This window comes from Camelus dromedarius, chromosome 9, assembly GCF_036321535.1.
Source record: "Camelus dromedarius isolate mCamDro1 chromosome 9, mCamDro1.pat, whole genome shotgun sequence".
Lineage (NCBI taxonomy): Eukaryota > Metazoa > Chordata > Mammalia > Artiodactyla > Camelidae > Camelus > Camelus dromedarius.
In genome coordinates this window covers 52,100,904-52,126,992 of record NC_087444.1, presented here as the reverse complement: position 1 = coordinate 52,126,992, position 26,089 = coordinate 52,100,904, and the positions used below count along the sequence as shown (strand labels likewise).

At 37.4% G+C, this 26,089-nt stretch overlaps 1 protein-coding gene across 5 annotated transcripts in view; it reads right to left on the bottom strand.

The window, feature by feature from the left end:
- Window positions 1-11,229: 11,229 nt before the first annotated feature.
- NETO2 (neuropilin and tolloid like 2) overlaps window positions 11,230-26,089 on the bottom strand; it is a 53,246-nt gene continuing 38,386 nt past the window's right edge. For 3 of the 5 annotated variants that reach the window (XM_031458516.2, XM_031458517.2, XM_064489195.1), the window contains 2 exons: window positions 17,067-17,180; window positions 13,909-15,965 (listed from right to left, as the gene is read on the bottom strand). In XM_031458516.2, the coding sequence (XP_031314376.1) occupies window positions 15,385-15,965; window positions 17,067-17,180 (695 nt within the window). In that variant the 3' untranslated portion in view covers window positions 13,909-15,384. Of the gene's footprint in view, window positions 13,179-13,908; window positions 15,966-17,066; window positions 17,181-26,089 lie in introns of those variants that run through there. The other 2 variants (XR_010382320.1, XM_064489194.1) reach the window with 2 other exon arrangements.

Genomic DNA, 26,089 nt, shown 5'->3' with positions numbered 1-26,089 from the left:
CATCTCCAGCTCAGCACTATGAAGAGGTGTGATGGTGTGAGATCCTGGAGTCTGGATATGTACGAAAGTGTACAGGCGTATCTGAGCAATCAGAATTAACCATGTGGCACCCACATTCTACTCCCTTTCTCATCACAGACTTTTTTTTTTTTTTTAAACATGCCTGACTGAGAGACCTTCCAGAGAGGCTTGTACAGCCCTCCCTGCCTCATGGAGGTCAGTCAGAGACACAGCAGGCTCCCAGTTTATTGCTGGCTTCAGGAATTCCCCTGCAGTCTGAGTCTTCCCATTGTCTGCCCACCTTCTCATCAGATTGTTCCTCTCCTCCTTCCGAAAAGTGGCCAGAACACTAAAGGAAGACTTCCGGCTTGACTCCTCTCAGTGCCAGCAAATCCAGCATTCATTGTTTGTTCCATGTGCCTTTTTATTTCTTTGAGTTCTGAATACAGAACTTGGGGACAAGAACAATGTATCCTTAGATTTCCTTTAAAAACCTTATGGAGGAAACAAGGAATAAGGGGCTCAAGGGAAGTTTAATGGATACTGGGACCTGTCCAATGATTCATCATCAAGGTGAAGAAACAGAACTGGAAGGAATATACTTTGTGGTGTGTGCTTTCTAGGGTAGAAAGACCGAGAGAGGTGTGATCAGCTTAGGGTTTTTAGTTTCACAAAATTCATAAGGAGAAATAAAAGGTTTTCTCCCCCCTGCTCTCTATTTCATTTGTCTTTGTTCTAATCTTTATTATTAACTTCTTTCTGCTATCTTTAGGTTTATTTTCTTCTTTTTGTAACACCTTGAGGTGTTAAGTTAGATAGTTGCTTTGAGATCTTCTTTTTTAATGTCAGCTTTTATGGCTATACACTTCCCTTTGAGCACCGCTTCTGCTGCATCCCATAAATTTCGGTACATTGTGTTTTCATTTTCATTTGTCTCAAGATATAATTTCTCTTGTGATTTCTTCTTTGATGCCTTCATTCTTTAATAGTGTGCTGTTTAATTTCCACATTTCTGTGGATTTTCCAGTTTTCCTTCTGCTATTGATTTTTAGTTGCATTCACTTCTGGTTGGAAAAGAGTGTTTGCATGGTTTCAATCTTCTTATATTTGTTAAGAATTGTTTTGTGGCCTAGCACGTGGTCTACCCTGGAGAAAGTTCGGTGTGCACTTGAGAAGATGTGTATCTCCTGTTGGTGGTGACAGAGGCTCCCTCCTTCACTAAATTTAACTCCAGTTCCTCTAAGATCTTTAGGCTCTGATCTTGGCATCTATTCTTGTTGGGCCTGGAACACCCTTGTGTAGCAAGAATCTTTCTAAGTCAGTTTAGAGAAAATCCCCCCAAACTTGGTATCTGACCACCCTCAATCTCTGATCAAATTCCTCACCGCCCCACCATTCCCCAGGGGATCTCCAATCACCCTGCCCTGCCCTCAGCAAGAATCCTGTTTAAGTCTGTTTAGCCAGAATCTCCCCTTACTCCTGATGTTTTCTTTTAGTAACTTTCCATCCACTGACCTCCAACCTGCTCCTTAGTGATAAATCTTCACCACTCCATGCTGTATTTGGAGTTGAGCCCAGTTCTATACTGAAGTCTCTTTTCCTCTATTTTATTAGTTCCTGAATAAAATGTGTGTATTCTGCTTTTTAACTATTGTCAACTCTGTATTTTTTTCACATTGGGCAGAGGATTTTTTTTTTTAATATTCACGTAGATAAACAATAAGATGCAAATGCACACATGGACTTTTGGCTTGATTAGTTGGGATTTGCAAATGTAAATGATACCTTCAGAACTTCATACAGACCAGTCGACCAGTCATATCTGAACAAAAAAGGAACCAGGACTTCCAACTGATGCTCTGCTGGCCTCTCTAGAGCCCCAAGGGGTCAGCAGAGGCTGTGGACCCACCAGAATGCAATGATAAAATGGTAAAGAGAAAATCTTAAAAGCAGTCAGAAAATAGAAACAATTAATGGCCACAGACTTCTTGTCAGAAATAATGCAAGCCAGAAGACAATAATAATCCATCTTTAAAATGGTAAAAGACAAGGAAAATCTGTCAACTTAGAATTATTACATAACCAGCAAATGTATTTTCCAAAAATACTTTTTCAGACAAACAAACGCCCTGTGCCTCGTACTACAAATGGCACAGGGAGTTCTTCAGTAAGAAGGAAAATGATACCTGACAGACATTTGGATCTTTAAAAAGGAAGAAAGAGTGCAAGAAATGGTAAATATGTGGGTAAATACAAGAGATTTCCCTTCATTAAATTTTTTTAAAAGAAGATAATTGATTGCTTAAAGCAAAAATAATAGCAATGTATTGTGGGCTTTACAACATAAAGAGGAAAATGTATAACAATAATAGACAAAGATGAAAGGGGGAGAGGAATGTTACTCGTGTAAGTTTCTGATATTATATTAGAAGTAAAATAAAGTATTTGAAGGTAGGCTGTGTTAAGTATGTATATTGAAAACCCTAGAGCAAACCACTTAAAAAAGAAGCAAAGCTTAATAAGCCATTAAGTCAAGATAAAATGGAATAATTGAAAAAAACCCTAATACAAAAGAAGTCAGGGAAAGGAAAAAAGAAAAAAGGAACAGATGGGACAGATGGGACACATAGGAAACAAATAGCAAGATGGTAAATTAAACCTAACCATATCAATAATGACATTAACATGTAAATGGTCCACATTTTCAGGATTACAATGTACAGGTCTACAATGTTTATGTTGTCAGGCATAAAGTGGGTAATTTTATAATGATTCAACAAGAAGACAATCTTAAACGAGTATGCTTGTAACAGAATGTCAAAATAAATGACGTAAAAACTGACAGAGCTGAAGGGAGAAATAGGTGAGTCTCCAGTTACAGCTTGAGATTTCAAAACACCTCTCTTAATAAATGATTGAAAAGCAACAGATACATAGAACATGTAAATAATGCATTAAGACTATCAACCATCTCATGATATTTGTTTAAAACATTACTTATATATGTACATAATGAGCCTCTTTTTCTGAGTGCTTTTAAGATTTAGAATACTACACACAACTATAAAACATATATTCTTTTAAACTTCACATAAAATGTTTACCAAGAGGGACTATATGGTGGGTCACAGAATGACTTTTAATAAATTAAAATGACAGAGATCATGTAAGATGTGTTTTTAACCACAAAGGAATTAAATTAGAAATAAGTAATAGAAACATTGCTAATAATAGAAAAGTCTAAAGCCAATTATCTCAGCTTTCACCTTTAGAAGCTACAAAAATAACGAAACAAACCCAAATTAAGTAGAAAGAAAAAAATAAAACTGTAGAAGTAGAAATCAATAAAATAGAAAAGTGGACAAATAACAGAGAAAATCAAATAAACCAAATGCTGGGCCTTGGTAAAGATGAATAAAGTTGTAAACCTGGGTTCAATCCCCAGTACCTCCATTAAATTAAAAGAAAAATAAGTAAATCTAATTATCCCCCTCAACCCCCCCCCCAAAAAAAACAAGTAAGAACTGAAATAACATGCAAGATGGAAAAGGGGTGACTGGAGGTGAGGCAGATTCTTGGTCTGCTCAGGAAGAGAGTAGAAGTATTAGTTTTAGACGCATGCACGCATGAGAAAATGTGAATGTCAACCACAAACGTCAGACGTAGAATATGTAATTTCTAACTAATATGTACATGGTATGCATAAACACCAAATTCAGGACATCTGAAGGATGAACGAAGGAGGGAAATGAAACAGCGAGGGGCTAGTAGTGGTCTGGGTACGGGGGTACTCAATATTTGTATCTTTTCAAAAGTCTGAAGTATTTCTTTCTTTTTTCTTTAAATTGAAGCATGGTTGACTTACAGTATCATATTAGCTTCATGTGTACAACATAGTGAGTCAATGTTTTTGTAGATTATACTCCATTTAAAGTTATTATAAATATGGGCTACATTCCCTGTATTGTACAGTATATCCTTGTAGCTTATTTATTTCATACACAGTGGTTTGCACCTCTTAACCCCCTACCCCTATCTTGCCCCTCCCCTCCCTCTCCCCACTAGTAACCACTAGTTTGTTCTCTGTATCTGCAAGTCTGTTTTGGTTTTGTTATATTCAGTTGTTTTATTTTTTAGATTCCACATATAAGTGATAACACAGAGTATTTGTCTTTCTCTGTCTGACTTATTTCACTAAGCATAATACCCTCCAGGTCCATCCACATTGTTGCAAATGGCAAACTTTCATTCTTTTTTTATGGCTGAGTATACCTTTAGAATAGAATTCAACAGCTTTTGGTTATTTTTAGAAAACCCTTTTAATCTCTTTATAGCAGTGGTTCTCCCCTGGCCTGATTCTGACTCCCCTCCCCCTGGGGAACATTTGGCCATATCTGGAGACAATGTTTTGTTGTCACAAGTGGGTGGTTCTATTGGATCTAGTGGGATGAGGCCAGGGATGCTGCCAAACGTCCTACAATGCACAGGACGTTTCCCCCATAACAAAGCATCACCATCCAAAATGCTAATAGTGCCAAGTTTGAGAAATCTCATTCTTTAGGATAAAGCTTATTTTTTTTAAATTATACTTTTTCCCTTTCCCTTCTATTTAAAAGAAAATGGAGCTTCATTTTGCAACTCATGAGAAGCAGAAAATATGTTATCACATGGACATTCTTTCACGATACTTCTGACGTAAACAATTATTTTCAGAAAGTAAAAATGCCTGATAAAATCTTCAGGAAAAACACAAACGTTATAAATAGGCAGTAAAATTAATATTTTAAAGTGTTAAAAATGAACTTAACCTTTGATTTATTGAAAAAGTGCCGTGAATATAGCAAAAACTACCATAGGTTGCTTTTTTTGATTGGAGTTTCTTTGAGATGAAGTTTCCATGAAATAATTCATTGCTTTCAGTTTCTCTGTCTCTAAGAAAGAGACAAAAAAGGTAACCAAGAAAGAAGCTGTTTCTGTCCTTTTGTTTTCTTGCTACTGGCACATTAGCATTCGATGATGGTACTGTACTTAATTCTGGGGCTGCCACTGAAATGTCATCATTAAATTCCGACTTTGCACATCTGGCATGCTGGCAAATGCAGCTCGGTGTGTTAAAGTGTAGATTACAGTCCAACAAATCAGTGCTCTTGGATTGTGGATTTATGTCAACTTGCAATTAAAAAGTGTGCACTCACTTTCTTCGCCTACCTGATGAAGGGAAGCCAGGTGAGCTGTTTTTCTAGGGTGGAGAGGTGAGACTGTCAGCTTAAAACAGAAGCATCCCCTGGCACATCCTTAAGACGTGGCTTTTGATAAAGGCAGTTTCCCTGTACTCCTCTCAGCCTACCACTGACCTGCTCCAGTCAGGGGAGTTCCCTCATTTTCACTGACAAATTATGGGAGTTTCTGCAGGGAACCTAGTTTGCTGTGGTAGTATTTCCTTAAAAGATCTGTGAGCATTTGTGGGTAGTGGGAAAACAAAACAAAACACTGGATCCTCAAGAAAGGAGGTAGCAATAGCAGGACAGGAGGGTTTTCAGATGGTGCGTGTGTGGGTCTGCTTATCTTAACATGACAGGGGGGATATCTACAAGGCCCCTAGTGGAAAGACAGCACTTCTCCGAATCCTGCAGAGAACTGAAACGGTTCCAGCAACGCAGTCACTGACTGCCATCTAGTAATTAAAAACAGCCGGATGGGAAGACTAGACATTTACTTGGTGCTTCTCTTGCAGAGATCAGAGTACAAGGTGGAGCTTCCAAAGTACCAGGTACTAATCTAGAGGCCAAGGTCTGACGGAGTCACATTAGAAAAGGAGCAAGGACACAATTATACCCACAGGGCAAAACAGCATCAGCAAGAGTGGCTTCAAATTCAAAGAAAAAAAGTTATACACAGATACAGTTAAAAATACAATTTTATCTGTATAGCAGGTAGCTGTGGCCGTCAGCCAGCTGCTGAAAACAATTTCAGAAAGAAAAAAACTTTGCAGAGTGGGTCTTTCGATCATTTTGACCAAAGCAAAGCAAAAAAAAAAAAAAAAAAGTGTTCCCTTCCAGGAAGTCTATTTTTCATCACTATAGAAAAATCTCTGTGTAGAAACGTTCTGGCTACATTTCTCATTTTGGAAGAAGGCTGGTTCTGGATACAAAAGGCTTCTATTTCTTTTCTCAGTGCAGTCCCCTCCACCTTTTTTGGGGGGGAGGGGGCAGGGTTCCATTGCTTTCTTAGTCAGTTGTCCCAAGAATCACCTTTTCAAGCAGAATAATGGTAGATCTGTAACTAGCTCTGCAGTCTAGGAACTGAATGTTAATGTGATTGGACATACAAAAGATTTTGACTGAATTATGGCAATATCATATAGAGTTTTACCCTTTATTCATTTTTAGATTATTTCATCTTACCTAAAGGAGACTTGGTGAGTGACTTAAAAGAGGCATTATTCAAGAGTTAGGATTTAAAGATGGCGGAGTAGAAGGACCTAGAGTTCACCTCCGCTCACAATCACAACAAAATCACAACTAACTGCTGAGCAACCATTGATAACAAAGACTGGAACCTACCAAAACAGATCTTCTATATCTAAAGACATAAAGAAGGAACCACAATGAGACATTAGGAGGGGCACACACAAGATGTAATCAAATAATGTATCCCCTGAGTGGGCAACCCACAGACTGGAGAATAACTATACTGCAGATGTTCCCCCAGAGGAGCGAGAGTTCTGAGCCCCACACTAGGCTTCCCAGACCAGGGGTTCATCAGCAGGAAGAGGAGCCCCCAGAACATCTGGCTTTGATGGCCAGGGGGGCATAACTGCAGAGCTCCACAGGACTGGAGGGTCTTCACTCTTAAAGGGTGCACACAAAATCTCATGTGCACCAGGACCAAGGGCCAAAGCAGTAACTTCATAGGCACCTGGGCCAGACCTACCTGCTGGTCTTGCAGCATCTCCTTGGGAGGTGGGGGGGCAGCTGTGGTGGGGACATAAAAGCTGGTGGGGGACATAACAGGGAGTATTCATCTGCATGAACTCTCCCTGAGGCTAACATCTTGCTTGGGTCATTAGCATCAAAACCTGGCCCCAGCCAACAGCCTGTAGCCACCAGTGAAACAACTAACTGGGTGAGGACACAGTCCCCTTCATGAGGAGACAGGCTACCTAAAGGCTTCCTGAGCCCACAGCCCCTCTAGACAAGCCTCTAGACACAGCTCTTCCCACCAGAGGGGCAGGATCCAGCTCTACACACCAGTCGGCAGGCACCGGCCTCTCCCACCAGGAAGCCTGCTCAAGCCTCTGAACCAGCGTCACCCACCAAAGGGCAGACACCAGAAGCAAGAAAACTATGATCCTGCAGCCTGTGGAACGAGTCCACTAACACAGGCCAGATTCTACCCTGGGACCAACTGGCCCTTGAGTGAAGAGAGGGGAGTGCACTTCTGGGATGCACGGGACGTCTCCTACAGAGGCCACTTCTCCAAGGCCAAGGAACATAACCAACCTACCACATACATAAAAATATAAATAGAATTTAGACAAAATGAGGCAGCAGAGGAATATGTTCCAGACAAAGAAGATAAAATCCCCAAAGAGGAACTAAGTCATGTGGAGACAGGCAATCTACCTGAGAAAGAGTTCAGAATAATGATCATAAGGAGGAGGGTGGATGCACAGATGGAGAAGTTAGAAGTCTTTAACAGAGTTAAAAAATACAAAGAACAACAAAACAGAGTTGAAGAATACAATAACTGAAATAAAAAATACACTTGAATGAACCAATAGTAGACTAAACGACGCAGAACAAATCAGTGAGCTGGAAGATACAGTAGTGGAAATCACTACCCACGGAAAAGAAAAAATAAAAAAGAATGAAAAGAAATGAGGACAGCTTTGGAGAACATTCCAAAAAGAACACTCCAACACAAATCACAGCAATATTTTTTTCAAACCAGCTCCTAGCGTAATGGAAATAAAAGCAAAAATAAACAAATGGGACCTAATTAAACTTAAAAGCTTTTGCATAACAAAGGAAACTATAAACAAAACAAAACCAAGAAGACAACCTACTGACTGGGAGAAAATATTTGCAAATGATGAGAACAACAAGGGATTAATTTTTAGAATATACAAATAGCTCCTACAGCTTAAAAAAAAAAAAACAATCAAAAAATGGACAGAAGATCTAAATAGACATTTCTCCAAGGAAGACATACAGATGGCCAACAGGTATGTGAAAAGATGCTCACTATTGCTCATTATTAGAGAAATGCAAATCAAAACTATAATGAGGTATCACCTTATAGCAGTGAGAATGGCCATCATTAAAATGTCTCCAAATAAGAAATGCTGGAGCGGGTGTGGAGAAAAAAGAACCCTCCTACACTGTTGGTGGGAATGTAAACTAGTGCAGCCACTGTGGAAAACAGTATGGAGGTTCCTTAAAAAAACTAAAGTTACCATATGATCCAGTAATCTCAGTCCTGGGCATATATTGGGAGAAAACTCATAACTCGAAAAGGTATGTGCACACTGTGTTCATAGCAGCACTATTTACAATAGCCAAGACATGGAAACAACCTAAATGTCCATCGACAGATGACTGGATAAAGAAGCTGTGGTATATTTATACAATGGAATATTACTCAGCCATAAAAAAGAATAAAATAATGCCATTTGCAGCAACATGGATGGATTTAAAGAATATCATTCTAAGCAAGGTTAAGTCAGACAGAGAAAGATAAATACTATATGGTATCACTTATATGTGGAATCTTAAAAAAAAAAAGACAAATGAAGTTATTTACAAACTGGAAATAACAGTCATGGACATAGAAAACAAACTATGGTTATCAAAGTGGAAAGGTAGGGGAATGGGATAAATTAGGAGTTTGGAATTAATAGATACACACTATTATATATAAAATAGATAAACAACAATGACCTACTGAATAGCATAGGGAACTATATTCAATATCTTCTAATAACCTATAATGGAAAAGAATCTGAAAAAGAATACACACACAAACACATAAAACTGAATCACTTTGTTGTACACCTGAAGCTAACACAACATTGTAAATCAACTATACTTCAATAAAAATAAGAGTTAGGATTTAATTGTAATCTACTTTACATTTCAAATGCAGAATCAAATTTCAGTATCTTTTGCCTTACTTGAGAGAGAATGGATTTAGTAAGTTTTTCTTTGTGGCTAGGGATGCTAAGATAGCTGACAGGTACTCCTGCAAGAGGGACCGGCTGTCCTCATTCCATGCTGCCAGGTTCAAGATGTGCCCATTGCATTGATCATTTTTCCTGCAAACATAAGCCATGTTAGATTCCACTAATACTTTTGCCCAAGGAGTGAAATTGAATATGCCATTGTCTTTTCTAGCTTCCTATTATGACTGCATGACAAATTACCTCTAAATTGTCACTTAAAACAACATACGTTATCTTCAGTTTCTGAGTCAGTAATCTAGGTGTGGCTCAAGGTCCCTCACAAGCTACAATCAGGCTGTTATCTATGGTTATCTCAAGACTCTAGGTGGGGGGAGGACCCCCTTCCCAATCTGCTCATGTGTTGCTGACAGGATTCAGTTATTTGAAGGTTTTTGGACTTGGGGCCTCTGTGCCATGTTAGCTGTAGGCTGGAAATACCGGTTTCTTGTTACAGTGGCCTCTCAACAGAGCATCGCAGAATGCGGCCACTGGCTTCCATCACAGCAGGAAGGCACCCGAGTACTAGTGGGCAAGCAAAATAGAAAACAGAGTCCTTCTGTCACCTAATCTCAGAAGAGATGTGTCATTTTGGCCATATTCAGTGTTCATAATAAGCAGGGGTCCAGCCCACACTCAAGGGCAGGGCTGGTATGGGGTTGTGAATATCAGAGGGCAGGAGTTGTTGGGAGCCATCTTCGAAGCCTCCTACCACAAGCTTTATTCTTTTTTTTTTTATATTAAAAACTGATGACTGAGGAAGTAAGATCGCATTAAGACCATGAATGTTAAAGGCAGGGGCCATACATTTGAGTCAGTTGCAACAAGATCACTATCTGCTAGTTGTGCACATTTTGAGAGCTCAGTTGTCTTCTGCAGTGTTAACACCTAACAGACTGATAAAATAACTCAAAAGGTATAGCAGGAACTCCCCTATGATTCACATCTTTTGGTTCAAAATTTGTGAATACTTCACCGAAACACCATTTAACAGGACAGTCACCAACAGAAGAACAAAACAAGATTTGGAAAGCATGGCTCAACACCTAGATTTTTGATGGAAATTCCTCTTGGCAATCAGCAGGTACTCAAAATGTTTCAATGAAGAATGTACCAGCTCCACAGCCCGGTGGCACCAGATGTTACAGAGTATGACAGAGCTTGGAAGGTGAGAGCACGTTCAGATAAAGGCCGTTTCTTGATCCTAAATAACACAAGAAGTAAAACTACTCTGTAACTATTTGTGGAGACAGACCAGTAGTAGTTACCTTTCTTCCCTTCTCTTTTTTGCTTCTTGATCTGTGCGATTGTAAAGCAAGTTTTTGCCTTCCTTTGCTTTCTCATCAGGGTACACCTTTCATGAGATCTACTCCTAAGCTGTGGCTGTGACCAACGCATTCTGCACCTCAAAAGGACAGCGTGTTCTGACAGTCTCTCTGTTGAAGACCTCATAGCCACTCCAGTCACCTGAGGCAGCACCTGGATCCTGCAGGCAACCTAAGGCTAAATGTATCTTTTTTCTTCAAGTTCTTCACTTGAAGATTTATTTTAAAAAAATTTTATTGAAGTACAGTCAATTACAATGTGTCAATTTCTGGTGTACAGCACAATGTCCCAGCCATGCATATACATACATATATTCGTTTTCATTTGAAGATTAGTTTGAAAACTTAAAATGGTCTAAAAGCCTGAGGATGCTTTTATTTTTATCATAACTACGACTATTTCACTTTGTAAGCAACTGGACAGAAAATGCCAACTTTGCCCTGGAAGGAAATTAAGATTCTTTGCCAATTCTAAAGACTTTAGAAATTTCAGTAAGCAAGGGAATCAAAACACGAGTTGTATTTCCAGTTCAAGGGTCAACTTCTTTACCGTAAAGTATCAAATTCAGGATTAAACACATGAAAAGTCTTATATGGTCTGGACATTCGTCTCTAAAAGAAAAATCATTGCTTCAAAAAATATACTCAAGAATGTACATAATAAATGTGCACCCCAGTCATTAATTTCCTGGACTTTTGTAGCCATTAAACCAATCACAGAAATATATGGAAAAGTTGCCAAAGAAAAGCAAATTCAGAATGATGAATCTGCTGTTAGTAGAAGTACATAAAACATGGATAACTGATTTTGCAGAAAGCTAAAATGATATGCGAGGTCAACTTGTCATTTTAATGGCTCAGAACTCAAATCATTCTCCAAACTCAAGAGATACAGCACACAAGTGTTTAATTTCTAGAGTATACATTGTTTCCTTTAGATTTCAAAAAGATCACAAAAGCAAAACACTGAAAGTTCTTTCTGTCTAGTGTCAAGGCTACAAATTGTTAATTGTTTATTAAGAATTCACAGTAATTGTCTCACAGAGTTTGCAGGTGCCAAGAAATTATGGCAACAAAATTGTAGAATAACAAAGTAAAACATAATGCTTTGAAAAAGAATTATTGTAGAATAAATTACATTTTAAATGAGAGTGATTAATAAGCTTTCGTGAAACATCTGGGTTGCTGTTTAGAAAGACAGCTTTCCAAAGACGTAGCCGGCTAAAGCGGGAGACAGCAGGAAGCAAGGAAGGGGCGCTGGACTAGCTCTGAGACGTGGGCGCTCACTTCTCTTCTCTAGGCTTCAGTCTTGTCATTAATAAAACTGGACCAGATCATCCTTCTTGAATCTTAACCCCACCCCCCCCCAAATCCCAAGGTTCCTTCTGATTATGAACAACATAGCAGACACCATTTTGCAAGAGAGCATACTCTTCTCTGGCTGGAAATTACTCCTGTAATCACAACTAGGCTTTTCCTGTCCTGCCTCATCAGCTGAGGCGCTCCTGAAACAAGAAGGTATCCTCATCAGACAACAGCAGAGCTATAAAGACGTTCAGAAGACATTTAGGAGGTTCTTTTAATGCCTAATCATCATCTGAAACATGACAAAGACACTGACAAAAGCTGTTAAGTCAAAGGAATGTTTTTGATCTCTTTGTGGTTTGAAATGTGGGAAAATCCTTTGCTTTTTGTTAAACCTTTGGAGTGAGTGTTTCCCTTCACAAAAGGTACATAGAACTTCACTCATAATAGTGCTTTTGATGTTGGGATTAGAGGTTTCCTGCCATGTGACGGCACCTGGGGGTTGACATCTTGTGTTAATTTTGGGATCAGGGATGTCACAGAGGGACGGTGATGATGACAGTCCTGCACAGGTGGACTTAATGCTGCTCCTGAATTGAAGATCTTCTTCCTCTAGATCTACATTTTTTCTCTCTGTGTTTAACACTGGGTACTATACTCTCTGTGAAGGGTGTAATAATTTCCACAAGATGGCTAAGTTTTATCTTAAATTACTAAATTTATGGCTTTCACATTAGTAAACAATTTGCAAAGTTTTCACACTGACTTCAAAGATGAGAGAATATATACAATTAGCATTATGCTGGTAACAATGCCTGAAGTTTGTTGGTTTCATTCCCTTCTCCTCCTGTAGCACACTGCCAAACGTTCAATTAAGAGATAAAGGAGATCTGACACCCATCAAGGGTTCAGTGAAGGCATATCCTATGCGGCAGTCCCAGGCTGGCTTAGCTGTCGATCACCTGGATCTTTAGCTCTACCCCGGCAGATAAACTGATCAGAAACCAGTGTTCCCACATCACACTAAGATGTGCCTTCATTGGGTTAAGATTTATTATTATGACCTTCCTTTGTATTTTGCATTTTCTTTACATTCACGGAGATGTCCAATGTAATCCTCTCTTTAGTTTAAGAAAAAACCAGCCTCTTGTGACAAGTTTTTGAATTTTCTGTTTTGAAATACAAAACCATTTGTTTTAGCAGCAAGAAAATTTAGAACCAAATTTGTTGTCCAACTTGCTCAGTTGCCTGAAACCATGTACTTCTGTGCTGTTTTAATGTTAAATGTCTTCTTTAAAGGCTTTACATTTTGTAGGCCTCTTCATGCCCTTTTAAAAGAAAGTAGGATACAAATTTCAAAAATAAAAATAAAAACAAGTGGCCAGTTAAGCATATTGTATTATTTTCTACCATAATCTAGATGTTAGAAATGGATTTAACAGTTGTCTTTATAACAGATACGATTTTACATAGAAGATATGGTAACTTTCCTTTCATCATCATGAAGAATGAGATCACAGTTATTACTACATTAAGGATTTACTATGTTCAAATGCTGGCTGGCACGTTACCTACTAAAATGCCTATTTAAATAACAGCTTTTGAAAGAATTTAGCTGTCTAATCTGGCTCTGGTTTATTAGTTCATTGAATACTACATTCATTAAGTCTTTTTACCTTCCCAAATTGTATTTTTGAAACAGGAAATTATGCCGTAAAAAAAACTTAAATCATGACTATATTATGTGTAGGTTTTCCTATCTCCTGGATATTATATACTTTAAAAGAAGTGTGATATAAGAAACATTCTGAAGAAGTAGTATACTTAAGGTCACAGTTTTCATTAATCTGAGAAACATATAGATGTGATATTTAAAAGAATTAACAAAATTCAGTGAAACTTCTATTTCACATTTCATTGGGAACTACAAAAAATATAGAAAACGAGAATTTATCTCTTTTAAATGGCATGTCTGTATTTGTTGTAATTTGATAAATAGATTCCCTTCCATATATATCTAAAGATCCAGAATCTCAGTGCCATAAATAACATGATTGAAGAATCATGTAACAGTGTGTATTTTAATATCAGATTTGTGTAGTGATTTAGAACAATAAATATCACAGAGAAAAACTTATCATAAACTAAGTGCAATAACAAAAGGAAACAGAAGCTTATGTATACATTACCAAGGTCTTCACAATAAATTAGAGCACACAGTTCCATCACAGCATATTTGTATACAAAGCCGCTAACGTGAACACTGAGGAATCTGCCGTGTAGGTCTTTAATCTTGATTTAATAAAGTTTTGTACAGTATCAAATAATATCAAAAGTCTAAAAAAACAATGAGTTTTTATATCATGTTTATAAATTATTGTTTATATACCATAAAAAAAACATAAGGTCAAAAGTGCAGTTTAAAAAAAAGTGAAAATTGTTATTCCTCATAAGAATTAGAAAAATGTATTGTCCCAAGTAAGAAGCAATCTAAAGGCTTATACAGTTTCTTAGGCATTTTCCTTTAGCTCCCATATAACCTTGCTTACCATACACCATGAGATAAATCAATACAAAGGGAGTGAAAGGATCTTTTTATAAAAATAATAGGAAACACAGATCTAATGATGAGAAACACTGGAAAGAAAATGTGATTATAGGCTTCCTCCCAAATGAGTTAAATGACTTTCTGCTCACAGGAATGAATGGGCTATTGCTGAATGTGATGAAATTTGGGAAATTTCAAAGAATTTCTAAAAGTTTTAATCTTTTTCAAGTTTTAGTCATAACTGGCAATGGTGCCTACATCCCAGGATTATGAAACTTTCTAGTATAATATACTAAGACAAAATATGACTTAAAGGTGCTAAATCGTATCACAGAAAATAAGGACAAAGGATCCAGTAATTAAAAGACAGCAGTAAAGAAACTAGTCAAGAAGAAACAGATGGATGAAACACAACTCTGGGTCTTACCTGGCACTTACCACAGTAACTAGTAGTATTTTGACAAATCCCAGAACAATGCCTATATTGAAATATGTGTGATACATTAACTGTTTAATACTTATGTAAGAAACTGCAATGGTAAACTTACTGGTTTCTAAAACAATTTAAATTTAGAGGAGAGAAAATAAAAGGAATGCGAAGAAAAATCTTGCTTTTAAACTTATCATGGGACCAACACACTGACAGAGCTGTGTCTGCCAGAAGCGCCTTCCTTTGCTGAGGCCCGCGGGCAGCTCGAGCCTGGGCAGCGCTGCCGCGCCTCCTCATGCTGTGCGACTGGGCCTTTGTGTGTGTGACACTGAACAATAGATGCTTTTTTTTTACTGAATGGAGTTAAGTTCCTCGGTTGGGTTAACATATATAGACTGCCTGAGATAATAAAAACTTCACCATTACAATAGGTTAATGGGAAATGATGGTCTTTCCAGTTTTGACAGGAGAAGAGGGCTGGCTGCTGAGAGCAGCATGGTGCTCTGCGGGCTGCGCCCGTACACACTTAATAATCAGGGTCACCTTCAGTAGAAGATTAGAAATCGATGGATATGGATGCTTGTGCAGAGTCTTCTCGCCCCCTGACATAAATCTCACAGGGGATCTCCTCCATTACTCTGTCTTCTAGGGCCTGTTCAGGGCACTCGTGCGCCTGTTTGAAAGTGTAGCTACTCTTTTTGAAGGTGCTATTAAATGTTTTCATTGGCTGTGGTTGTGCAAAATCATTTCGGAAGGGAAGTTCCATGGAACTGAGGTTGGTCCTGCTTTGTTTGACGCTGGGGGCCTGCGACCCGCAGTGGTGGTCGTGGATGCACCGGGAGGCAGTGGAGGAGCGCCGCGTCTTCTGGTAGTTGTCCAGCTCCTCCGACAGGTCGGCCAGGTCTGCAGAGATCTCTTTGTCTCTCAGTGAAAACAGTTCATAATGAGGAGGATCAAACACTTCTTGGAATCCAGTTTTATTAAAAGCAGTTTTGCAACCCATGACCTTTTTTCGAGGCTGCTTCACTTGCACTAAAATAGAAATAATGAGAAGGACCAAGACAATTCCTGACGTAATGCCAATAATTGTTCCGTGAGTTTTAGTGATTTGTTCAAATAGTCCTGCTTTTTTCTTTTCTGCAGAAAGAGAAAAGAAAACTATGAGACTTTTAAAATTCATTAGAGTCCGGTCACAAACTGGTAAAAGTATTTTTACGTAAAGCAGAACACTGGGTCAAATACAATACAGATAATGCAATTTTAAATTAGGTTTTTAAACACAAAATAATCCTATGACTTCTAGTTAAACTAACCAATCATAACACAGCTAGACAGATTACAAAAAAAGAAAAGGACTTGGTTCTTTACTGAGAAGGCAGATGAATGCATACAGTTTGCAAATCAAAGTAACACATGATTACAGAAAATACCAAAACAAAATACTCTTGTTCTATCAAGTTCAGCTTTCTGCTCTGTGGTAGGTGTGGGTAAACCCACAGTATTTCTACTGCTGGCCCTAAGCAAGAGAGAACTTCTAAAATGATCTGACTAACCCACTCAGGTATGCTATCATGGTCTGTTTTTGAATGATCACCTGAAAATAACTTCATCTCAAGTACTTAAAATAGCCGTATCAGATTACATTAAACTTTCACTGAACTCTTGGGAGAATAAAACTTTACTACTGAAACAGAGATTTAATAACCAGTTTGTAGATATTCAATTAGTATTACCACAAGCCATATTTATCTTTCAGAGAGTATACACTGGAAATATAGCATAGGAAGTTTATGGAATAAAAAAAAAGTAGTCCTTATAATGAGTCTGTTTTTAAATTGTAAGACTGAACCTATCAGTTGATTTTTATTAAACAGCATTTCCATATAATTTAAAAATAACAAAACCCTAGGTTACATTCTAAATTATTTTGAGAATAAGGTATCTTTACAGCAGAAATGACTGAGAAAATAAGGGCAGGAAATACCATGACTTACTGTTGAACAATTTAAGATAAAAAACATAATCTTACAAAAATATTCTTGTTGAGAATAAGTATTTTTCTTTGCTTTTACCACATTCCAGAGGCCTGTGATCCATTTAAGAGAACATTTTATATGTATTCATTCCTGCCAAAGCAGTTATGCCAAGCACAGTTGTAGCAAAAGACATTTTACATTCTTCATGAAAGGCAATGGCCACTCTTCTCTCAAAAAAGTTGGCCTTCACCTGTGGACTCACCTTTGCAGTGATTTTCATCCCAAGGGTACGCACAGTTCTGAACGCCATTACAGACTAAAGAGTTATTGATGCACATGTTGCTATGGCAAAAGAAAGTGCTGCCTGTGCAGGGAGCTGTAGGAAAAAAGAAAACTTTGTTGCTGAGAACAGAAAGCATACAGATGATAAATCTTGATTTATTTTACATTTACTCTTACAGAGTCAATATTTTACCTCAAAGGCCTTTCTATGAATCCACTCTGTACTATGCAAACAATAAGCTATCGTGTGATGCCGACTCATAAACTTGTACTTAGGCTGGGCACCAAAGATTGTTTTTAGCGTAATGACAGTATGAATATATGATCATCCCTTGGTACCTGCAGGGGACTGGTTTCAGGACCCGCTGCAAGTACCAGAAGCGCAGATGCCTGGGTCCTGGAGTAGGCTCTCTGTAGCTGCAGACCCTCATCTTTGGAGTGAACCAAGTATGCGTCATGTAACACTGTCGTGTTATACCAGTTACAAGCGGACCTGGGCAGTTCAAACCCGATACTCAGGGATAAACTGTATTTCCCATGGTTCTTATACAACTAGTATATAGCCTGGTACACCTATTCAGAATGTTACAAGAAAATGTTAGTGACGATGTGGAGACACTGGGACCCTTGTGCACTGCTGGTAGGAATGTAAGGTGGTGTAGTGGCTACGGTAAATAGTACATCAAAAACTGATGTCCATTACCATAAGCTCTAGCAATTCCCCTTCTAGATATACGCTCACAAGCACTGAAAACAGAAACTCGAACAGACGCTTGCTGTTCATAGCAGCATCATGTGCAAGAGCCAAAAAATGGAAGCAGCCCGAGTGTCTGTTGATGGATGAATGGATAATCACAATGTGCTTATACATCCAACGGAGTATTATGCAGCCTTAAAAGTCAGAATGAAATTCTGTTACATGCTACATCATGGATGAAACTTGACAACACTATGCTAAGTGAAATAAGCCAAGACACTAAGGGACAAATATTGTATCATTTCATTTATATGAGATACTTAGAGTAGCCAAAATCATAGAGATAGAAAGTAGAACAGACATTATCAGGGAATGGTGTGAGAGAAAAAGAAGCAATTAGCATTTAATGGGTACACAGTTTCAATCTGAGACGATGAAAACGTTCTAGGGATGAAAGGTGGTGATGGCAATACAACACTGTGAATGTACCTGATGCCACTGGAGAACTATACACTAAAAAGTGGTTAAAATAGCACACTTTATGTGATGCCGATTTTACCACAAGAAAAAGAGGGAAAAAAAACACTCTTTGAAATTAAAAAATTATTTTCAACAGTAAAGATAAATGGAATATATACCATGTAATTTCATATTTTGTATAATTCTTAAAAAATGCTTAATGGTTTCAAAGCTCATCATAAGGACAATAAGTATTAGTTACATAAATAAGCTGTTAGGTTGAGAACAGAAAAGCCCATGAAGATGTATGGTGGTATTTTATTCAAGTACAAAATTAGCTAGTGTACCCACTTCAGTTGTGTATATATCATAAAATTATATTACACAAATGTGTGCAGTTTAAAATATAACAAATGTCCTACAGAATAAATAGCATTTTTGAATTCCTCATTTCTAAAAACTGGAGTTTTGTTTACATATCATAACATAACTCTATTATATCCTATATTACTATATCATATGCTGAATCTTAATTTTACTTATTCTATCCAGTTCACAAGTGGGGATACAGGGTAGAGAAGCTATTTTCAAGACAGGGTGAGTGATGTTATAAACAACCCTGTGGATTCTAGGTATTCTGACTTTCTGAGTCAAACTATCAATAGCTCTTAAAGTTTATCAGCAGAATATTATGTGACCACACTTTGATGGCTCTTCAAAGCTTCAAAAGTGGCAAAAAGAGAGGTCTTCTGCTCAGTGTTTCTTATTGATTGAATGGTGAGTGAAAACACCCTTAGTTTTTACTGCAGAGTTCTTTATAACTGTTCTCCACATTATAATCTAAAGCAATTAGGAAGCAGCACTGGTATTGTCAGACTTCGTGTTGTAGAAATGTGAGCTATATTTATAATTACAAATGTATTAAGATTCATGGATTTTCAGTGAAGAAGCAAGGCTGTTTATAATGAGACTCAAAGTCTCAGTTATTGACAGGGGATGCTAATGACATGCTTCAATTTAAAACTATATAAAATGGCTATAAGGGACAAAGATAATAGCAAAAATACTGCCAGTTATGAACTGCTCTCTTCTTCTAGCCTGAGTTCTTTCTACTTTCCCACTTTACCCACTCCTGGGTCATGGTGCGGGAAAGAAGAGGGGGTTAGGATTTCAGCTCCCCTCTACTTCTAATGAGATGTGGCAATGATGCTGAAAGATGGTTCTATCCTTCAACTAAGCCTGCAGGGAGCCCGTAGGGCAGTATGTCACTGAAAATCACATTATGGATTTATTCTAACAAAAATATCTTCTGCTGTTTTCACAATTCAAGTCCTAGAAATTATTTTCCTAAAACCATTTCCTTTCTTAAAGGGTGAGGCATACATTAGTATTCAGTGCTTGCGAAGAAGTCAAACATATTCTGATTGCTATTCTGTATCATTCACTTCAGCCAAGTTATACTATTTTAGTCACATCTGCAATCTACAATGGGTATGATATGAAGTGAATCTCTCATGCAGAATTAGTTCATTTATATAAATCTCTTCAGAAATATTGTTTTAATGGATGAAATCATAATAAGTACAAATCATGAACAGCTTAGAGAAGAACAAAAGAAAGAGTTGAACAATCTGAATTAATGATAAGCATGTAAAAATGTACTGTTTGGAGCTCTCAAATGTGCTTATCAAAGGAGATTTTCAAACTGGGATTTTTGTTTTACAAAAATTTATGAAATTTTTTATTTTAATCACATTTTTTGGAGGGATGGTTTTCTCTTTGTTCTTGGGTAATAAAGCTAAATTTGGGATATGCAGCTAAGTTTACTGCAGCCTTCAGTTGGTCTGGCATTTAGTGATTAGGGTAAAGATACCACTTGCAAGAGGCTTTTCACGTTTATTTTTCAGGTTTGTACTAAAGAGAAATCGTTAGCGTTTTAGAGAATATAACTTAACTAAAACACATTACAGAAGAGTTTTTCATGTAAGATTTAGATCACTCCTGCCCAAAATAAATATAATGTGAGCAAGTAGCCGTATGAAAGTCTTTAAAAAGGACCAGGTGCAATTAACTTTACTAACAGTTTATTTAACCTAATGTATCTGTGCAGAGAGAGTTAATACAGCAGGACCAAGGCTGCTCCTTCGGAAGGATCTGCGTGCAAGACTGGCTCTTGGCTGGCATCTGGGAACTTGGCTTTTCCCCTTTCCCTGACTGATAAGGGTGGTTCATGGTGCCGAGTTTGTGTTAACAGTGTCATTTATGCCAAATACTTGCTCTCCTTCTGTGAGTCTAAAATTTTGGTACATGCAAGGCTGAGAGTGCCTATGTGAACAGCCACCCATAAAAACCTTGGGCGCTGAGTCTCTAAATGGGCTTTTCTGGGCAGAAACACTGTATGTTACCACATTTTTTGTTGCTGGAGAAATGAACCCCTCTAGTGTGCCCCTCTTGGGAGGGGGAGAGCATAAGGAAGCCCGTGAAAGGATTTCTCCAGACTCAGACAGTCTTGTTCCCTTGCTAGTCCTCTCACTGTAATAATCTTCGCTGTGAGGATGAATGTGTTGGGTCCTAGCAAATCACCTGACATGTGGGTGGTGCTGGGGAGCCCTGAAATAATATCCGAAGTATTTTAACATGTAATCAATATAAAACATTATTAATGAGCTGTTTTACATTCTTTATTTCATACCAAGTCTTTGAAAACTGGGATGTATTTTTATAACTAACTATAGTACATTTCAAACTGGCCGCATTATAAGTGCTCACCAGCAACATGTGGCTGATAGACACTGTACTGGACAGCGGGTAAAGGTGTTGGGAGGAAGTGTACCAAAGAGAAAGTAAGAAGGCTAAAAGGCTTTCTTGCTAACTACATCTTTGCATCAAGTACTGATTTGTATTTATGTGAAACAGTGAAACAGCCTTTGTATAGTTGCTTTTTATTTCTCAAGTTCGAGAAGTTTTCAAATTAAAAAAAAAGTCTAGAAACAAACTGAGGTTACGTCCATAGGTCAACAAGAAGCACAGCCTACTTGCGGTGAATCCACTGCTGAACTCCTGGCATTTGCCACTGCTTGAGGAACTCACTATACCCAGAATAACTCAATACTTTCTCCTTTTATCTGTTCAATTTTCATTTTCTAAGTGTGCCAGGCCCAAAACTGCCGGTACCTCTAACTCATTCTCTGTTACTTCACACCCTGATTAGTCACCAAGCCTGTGGGGTCTGTCTCCACAGCTCTTCTTTCTCCTCCCTGTCACAGCTTTGGTTCAGACCTTCCTGGTTTCCCACCTTGACTATGGATGTGGCCTCCTAACTAGCCTCCATGCCCCAGTGAAAGCACAGCGCTGATCACATCTTTCTGTAGTATTAACACCTTTCACAACTCCCTGATGCCTGAACCATAAAGTCTCAATTGAAAAGTCTTTTCTAAAGTCTTTACTTGAAAGGTCTTCGAGTTCTAGCTTTAAGCTACCTTTCCTGGCTCATTTCTCTCCGTTCTCTCTTCCACCACTTCTTGTGGTCCAAGTACCTCTGGTTTATTACCTTTGTTCATTCTATTGCCTGTCTGGAATTACAACCTCAATGAACATTTCTACCTTCTAAAATCTACCTACCCCAAAATCTACTTGCTAGATACTTGATGCTGCCCACTGTAAGTAACTTGGATATTTAATAAGAAGGCACTTTGTTTTCTGTCTCAAATGGTTATTGTCATAGTCAATCCTGTATTTGCCTCATTTGCATACATATCACCTCACCTAAGTGATTATAACATCCTTTAGGGCAGAGACTGTTTCATCCAGTTTTATATCTTCACAGCAAACACAGTACCTCATATGGTAAAAGTTAAATCAATAAATAAACGCAGGTTGGAAGGCTGGCTGGCTAAACTAACTTCATAACCCAACTGACCATCTGGCAATTCAAAAAGTCCTTTAAAATTAAAGATAGAAGAGATCAGCTATAATAAAGTCTGTATATGGTCATATACAATCATGATATTAATGAGGAATCCATGGAATAATAACATAATATCTTAAACTGTAAGTAAAGGGTAAAAAAATTTTTTATTGAAGTATAGTCAGTTCACAATGTTGTGTTAATTTCTGGTGTGTGAAGGGTAAAATTATTAATTCCCAGATTTCTCAAAAAAATATCTGAAAACTACCTTACTGTTACACTGAATTATTTACTAATGTTGGATATACAAAAGTCATATAGCTTACCATTATACCATATTCATCAGCCAGAACATAAAAGCTAAGATGTCTGTTTCTCTCATGAGGACAACAGATAAGATAACCACTTATCTTTAAAAATATGTGATGTGAACATACACATGCAACTAGATCCAGGCAGTTTGGGTGAGTCTTTAAATGGTAATTTTCTTCATACAGGAGATGACTGTGAGGAAAGGGACCCATCAAAGAGGCTAACCAGCACTGCCCAAATGTAGATTAAAGTTAAGGGCCTTTGAAAATCAAGTCAAAACCATGATGGTGAGAAAGCAGTTTTTGTGAAAGCTAATGCAATATGATCTGCACTTACAATGAGCCAAATCAACAAAATAATCATCAGGAAGTACTAACAAGTTACTTGTATTCTTACAGGAGATACAAAGGCAGCAGAACCAATTTTCCTTGTGGGGATTTGTTCATGTGAATTACCAGGAGTTTAAGGGAAGAACTCTAAAATCAGTTCTCATTTTTAAGCTAGGTCAGTGTGTCGACATACGAGCTACAGCATCCTTTAATGTGAAAAAGTTCCTGCATGTTCATAAAATAGTAAAGGTGACTTTTAAAGATTTAAGCAATCATAAAAAGCAAAACTCCCATTGTAACCACAAGGAAAATATCTAAAGCATATACACAAAAGGAAATCCAAATGTGTCACTGCAAAAAAGTCAACTAAACACAAAAGAAGGCTTCTAACCAAAGAAATGCGGGATGATAAAGCTATAAGACACACAGAAAACAAACAGCAAAATGGCAAAAGTCCTTCATCATTAGTAAGGAAATTTCAATATAAGTGAATAAAACTCTCCATTCAAAAGGCAGAGATTGGCAGCACAGATGAAAAGACAAGATCCAACTATATAGTGCTCTGAAAGACAGTCATTTTAGATCTAAAGGCACAAATATGTTGAAAGTTAAAGGATGGAGAAAGATATTCCACACAAACAGTTACCAAAAGAGAGCTGAGATGGTGACACAAATACAGGCACATCTCGGGGAGACTGCGGGTTTGGTTCCAGATCACCACAATGAAGCGGGCAGTCCAATAAAGTGAGTCTCATCAACTGTCTGGTTTCCCAGTGCATTAAAAGTTATGTTTACACTATACTGTAGTCTAGTAAGTGTGCAACAGCATTATGTCTAAACAACAATGTATATACACTGAATACAGTAATACAAAGTTAAAAATACTTTATTGTTAAAAAATGCTAAACATTGTAAGAGCAAGTCATGATCTATTTGCAATGGTAACATTAAAGATCACTGATGACCATAACAAGTGTAGTAATAATGAAAAAGTCTGAAGTACTGTGGGAAGTACCAAAATGGGAATCAGACACCAAGCGAGCAAAGGTGGGAAAAATGGTGTCAACAGACTTGTTCAACACAGGGTTGCCACAAATCTTCGCTGTAAGAAATACAGTATCTGTAAAGCACAATAAAGTGAAGTGCAATAAAATGTGGTGTGCCTCTATTAGAGAAAAGACGAAGTCAAAACTCATAACTGACAAAAGACACTGAATATTGATAAAAGGGTCAATTCACCAAGAAGATATAATAATTATAAATATATATGGAACAAAAATCAGAGCCCTCCAAATATAAGAAGCAAACATTGTCAGAATTTAAGGGAGAATTAGATAGTTCTACTATAACAGTTGAAGGCATCAATACTCCACTTTCAATAATGAAGAGAACCACACAGAAGATCAACAAGGAAATAAAGGATGTGAATGATACTATAAACCAACTGGACCTAACAGACATATAAAATAAAACCCCACCCAAGAACATCAGAATATACACTTTTCTCAAGTGCACATGGAACATTCTCCAGGACAGACCATATGACAGGCCACCAAAAAAGTTCTTAATTTTAAAAGACTTATATAAAATATTGTTTCCAATCACAATGAAATGAAACTAAAAATCACTAACAGAAGGAAAAATGGAAAATTCACAAATACGTGGAAATTAAACTACATACTCTTAACCAACCAGTAGGTCAAAGAAGAAATCATAAGGGAAATTAGAAAATGCCTTGAGACAAAAGAGAATGAAAACACAACATACCAAAGTTTACGGGAAGCAGTGAAAGCAGTGCTAAGAAAGAAATCTACAGCTATATATGCATACATTAAAAACAGGAGAAAGAGCTCAAATCAGTAATTGTGAAAACTAAAGTTCTTAAACTTTACTCAAACTAAACTCAAAGTTCCTTGCCTCTGTCAGAAGTATTAAAGCAATAAAGATTAAAGCAGAGATAAACAGAGAAAAAAAACTCGAGAAAATAAAATATCCCAAAATTGGTTCCTTGAAAAGAGCAACAAAATTGGCAAAACTTTAGTTACACTGGCTAAGAAAAAGAGAAAAAAAAGACTCAAATTACTAAAATCAGAAATGTAAGTGGGGGCATTAGTGTAAATTTTACAGATATAAACAGGAATAGAAGAGAATACTAAGAACAAATTATATGCCAACAAACAGCTAACCTAGAGGAGGCAGACAAATTCCTAGAAATACATAATCTACCAAAGCCGAACAAAAAGGAAGACAATCTCAACAGATCACTAAATAGCGAGGAGACTGAATCAGTAATCAAAAAGCCTACTAACAAAGAAAAGCCCTGGACCAGATGCCTTCACTGATGAATTCTACCAAACATATAAGAAAAATTAACACCAATCCTCAAACTCTTCCAAAAAGTTGAAGAGGAAGGATCACGTTTTACTCATTTACGGGCCAGCATTACTCTGAAATCAAAACCAGACAAAGAACTTCAAGGAAATAAAACTACAGATCAATATCCTTTATGCATATCGATGCAAAAATTCTCAATAAAATACTAGCACTGAATTCATCAACCTATTAAAAGGATTACACACCATGACCAAGTGGATATAAGGATGGTTCAACATACAAAAATCAGTGTAATATAACACAGTAACAGAATGAAGAGGAAAACCCCACTTGATCATCTCAAATCAGAAAAAGCATTTGACAAAATTCAACACCCTTTCATGATAAAACACTCCATTAAGCAGGAATGGAAGAAAAATTTTCAGCATGATAAAGCCATATACAAAAACCCCACAGACATCATACTCAATGGTAAAAAGTTGAAAGCTTTACCTCTAAGCTCAGGAACAAGACAAGGAAGTCTGCCTTCACTTCTATTCAATATAGTCCTAGAAGTTCTAGCCAGAGCTATTAGGCAAGAAAAGGAAATAAAATGGATCCAAATTGGAAGGGAAAATGTAAAGTTATCTCTGTTCGTATGACCTGATTTTACATATAGAAAACCCTAAAAAGACCAGACACACACACACATACACACACACTAAATAAATTCAGCAAAGTTACAGGATACAAAGTCAACAAAAATCAGTTGCATTTCTATATACTAGCAACGGACAAATGGAATGTTTACAACACACTGGTAAGAATAAAATTCTTAGGAAAAAATTTAACCAAGGAGATGCAAGATGTGTACACTGAAAAGTATAAAACATTGCTGAAAGAAATTAAAGAGGATAACAAATGGGAAGATAGCCAAAGTTCATGGATTGGAAGACTTAATATTGTTAAGGTAACAATACTACTCA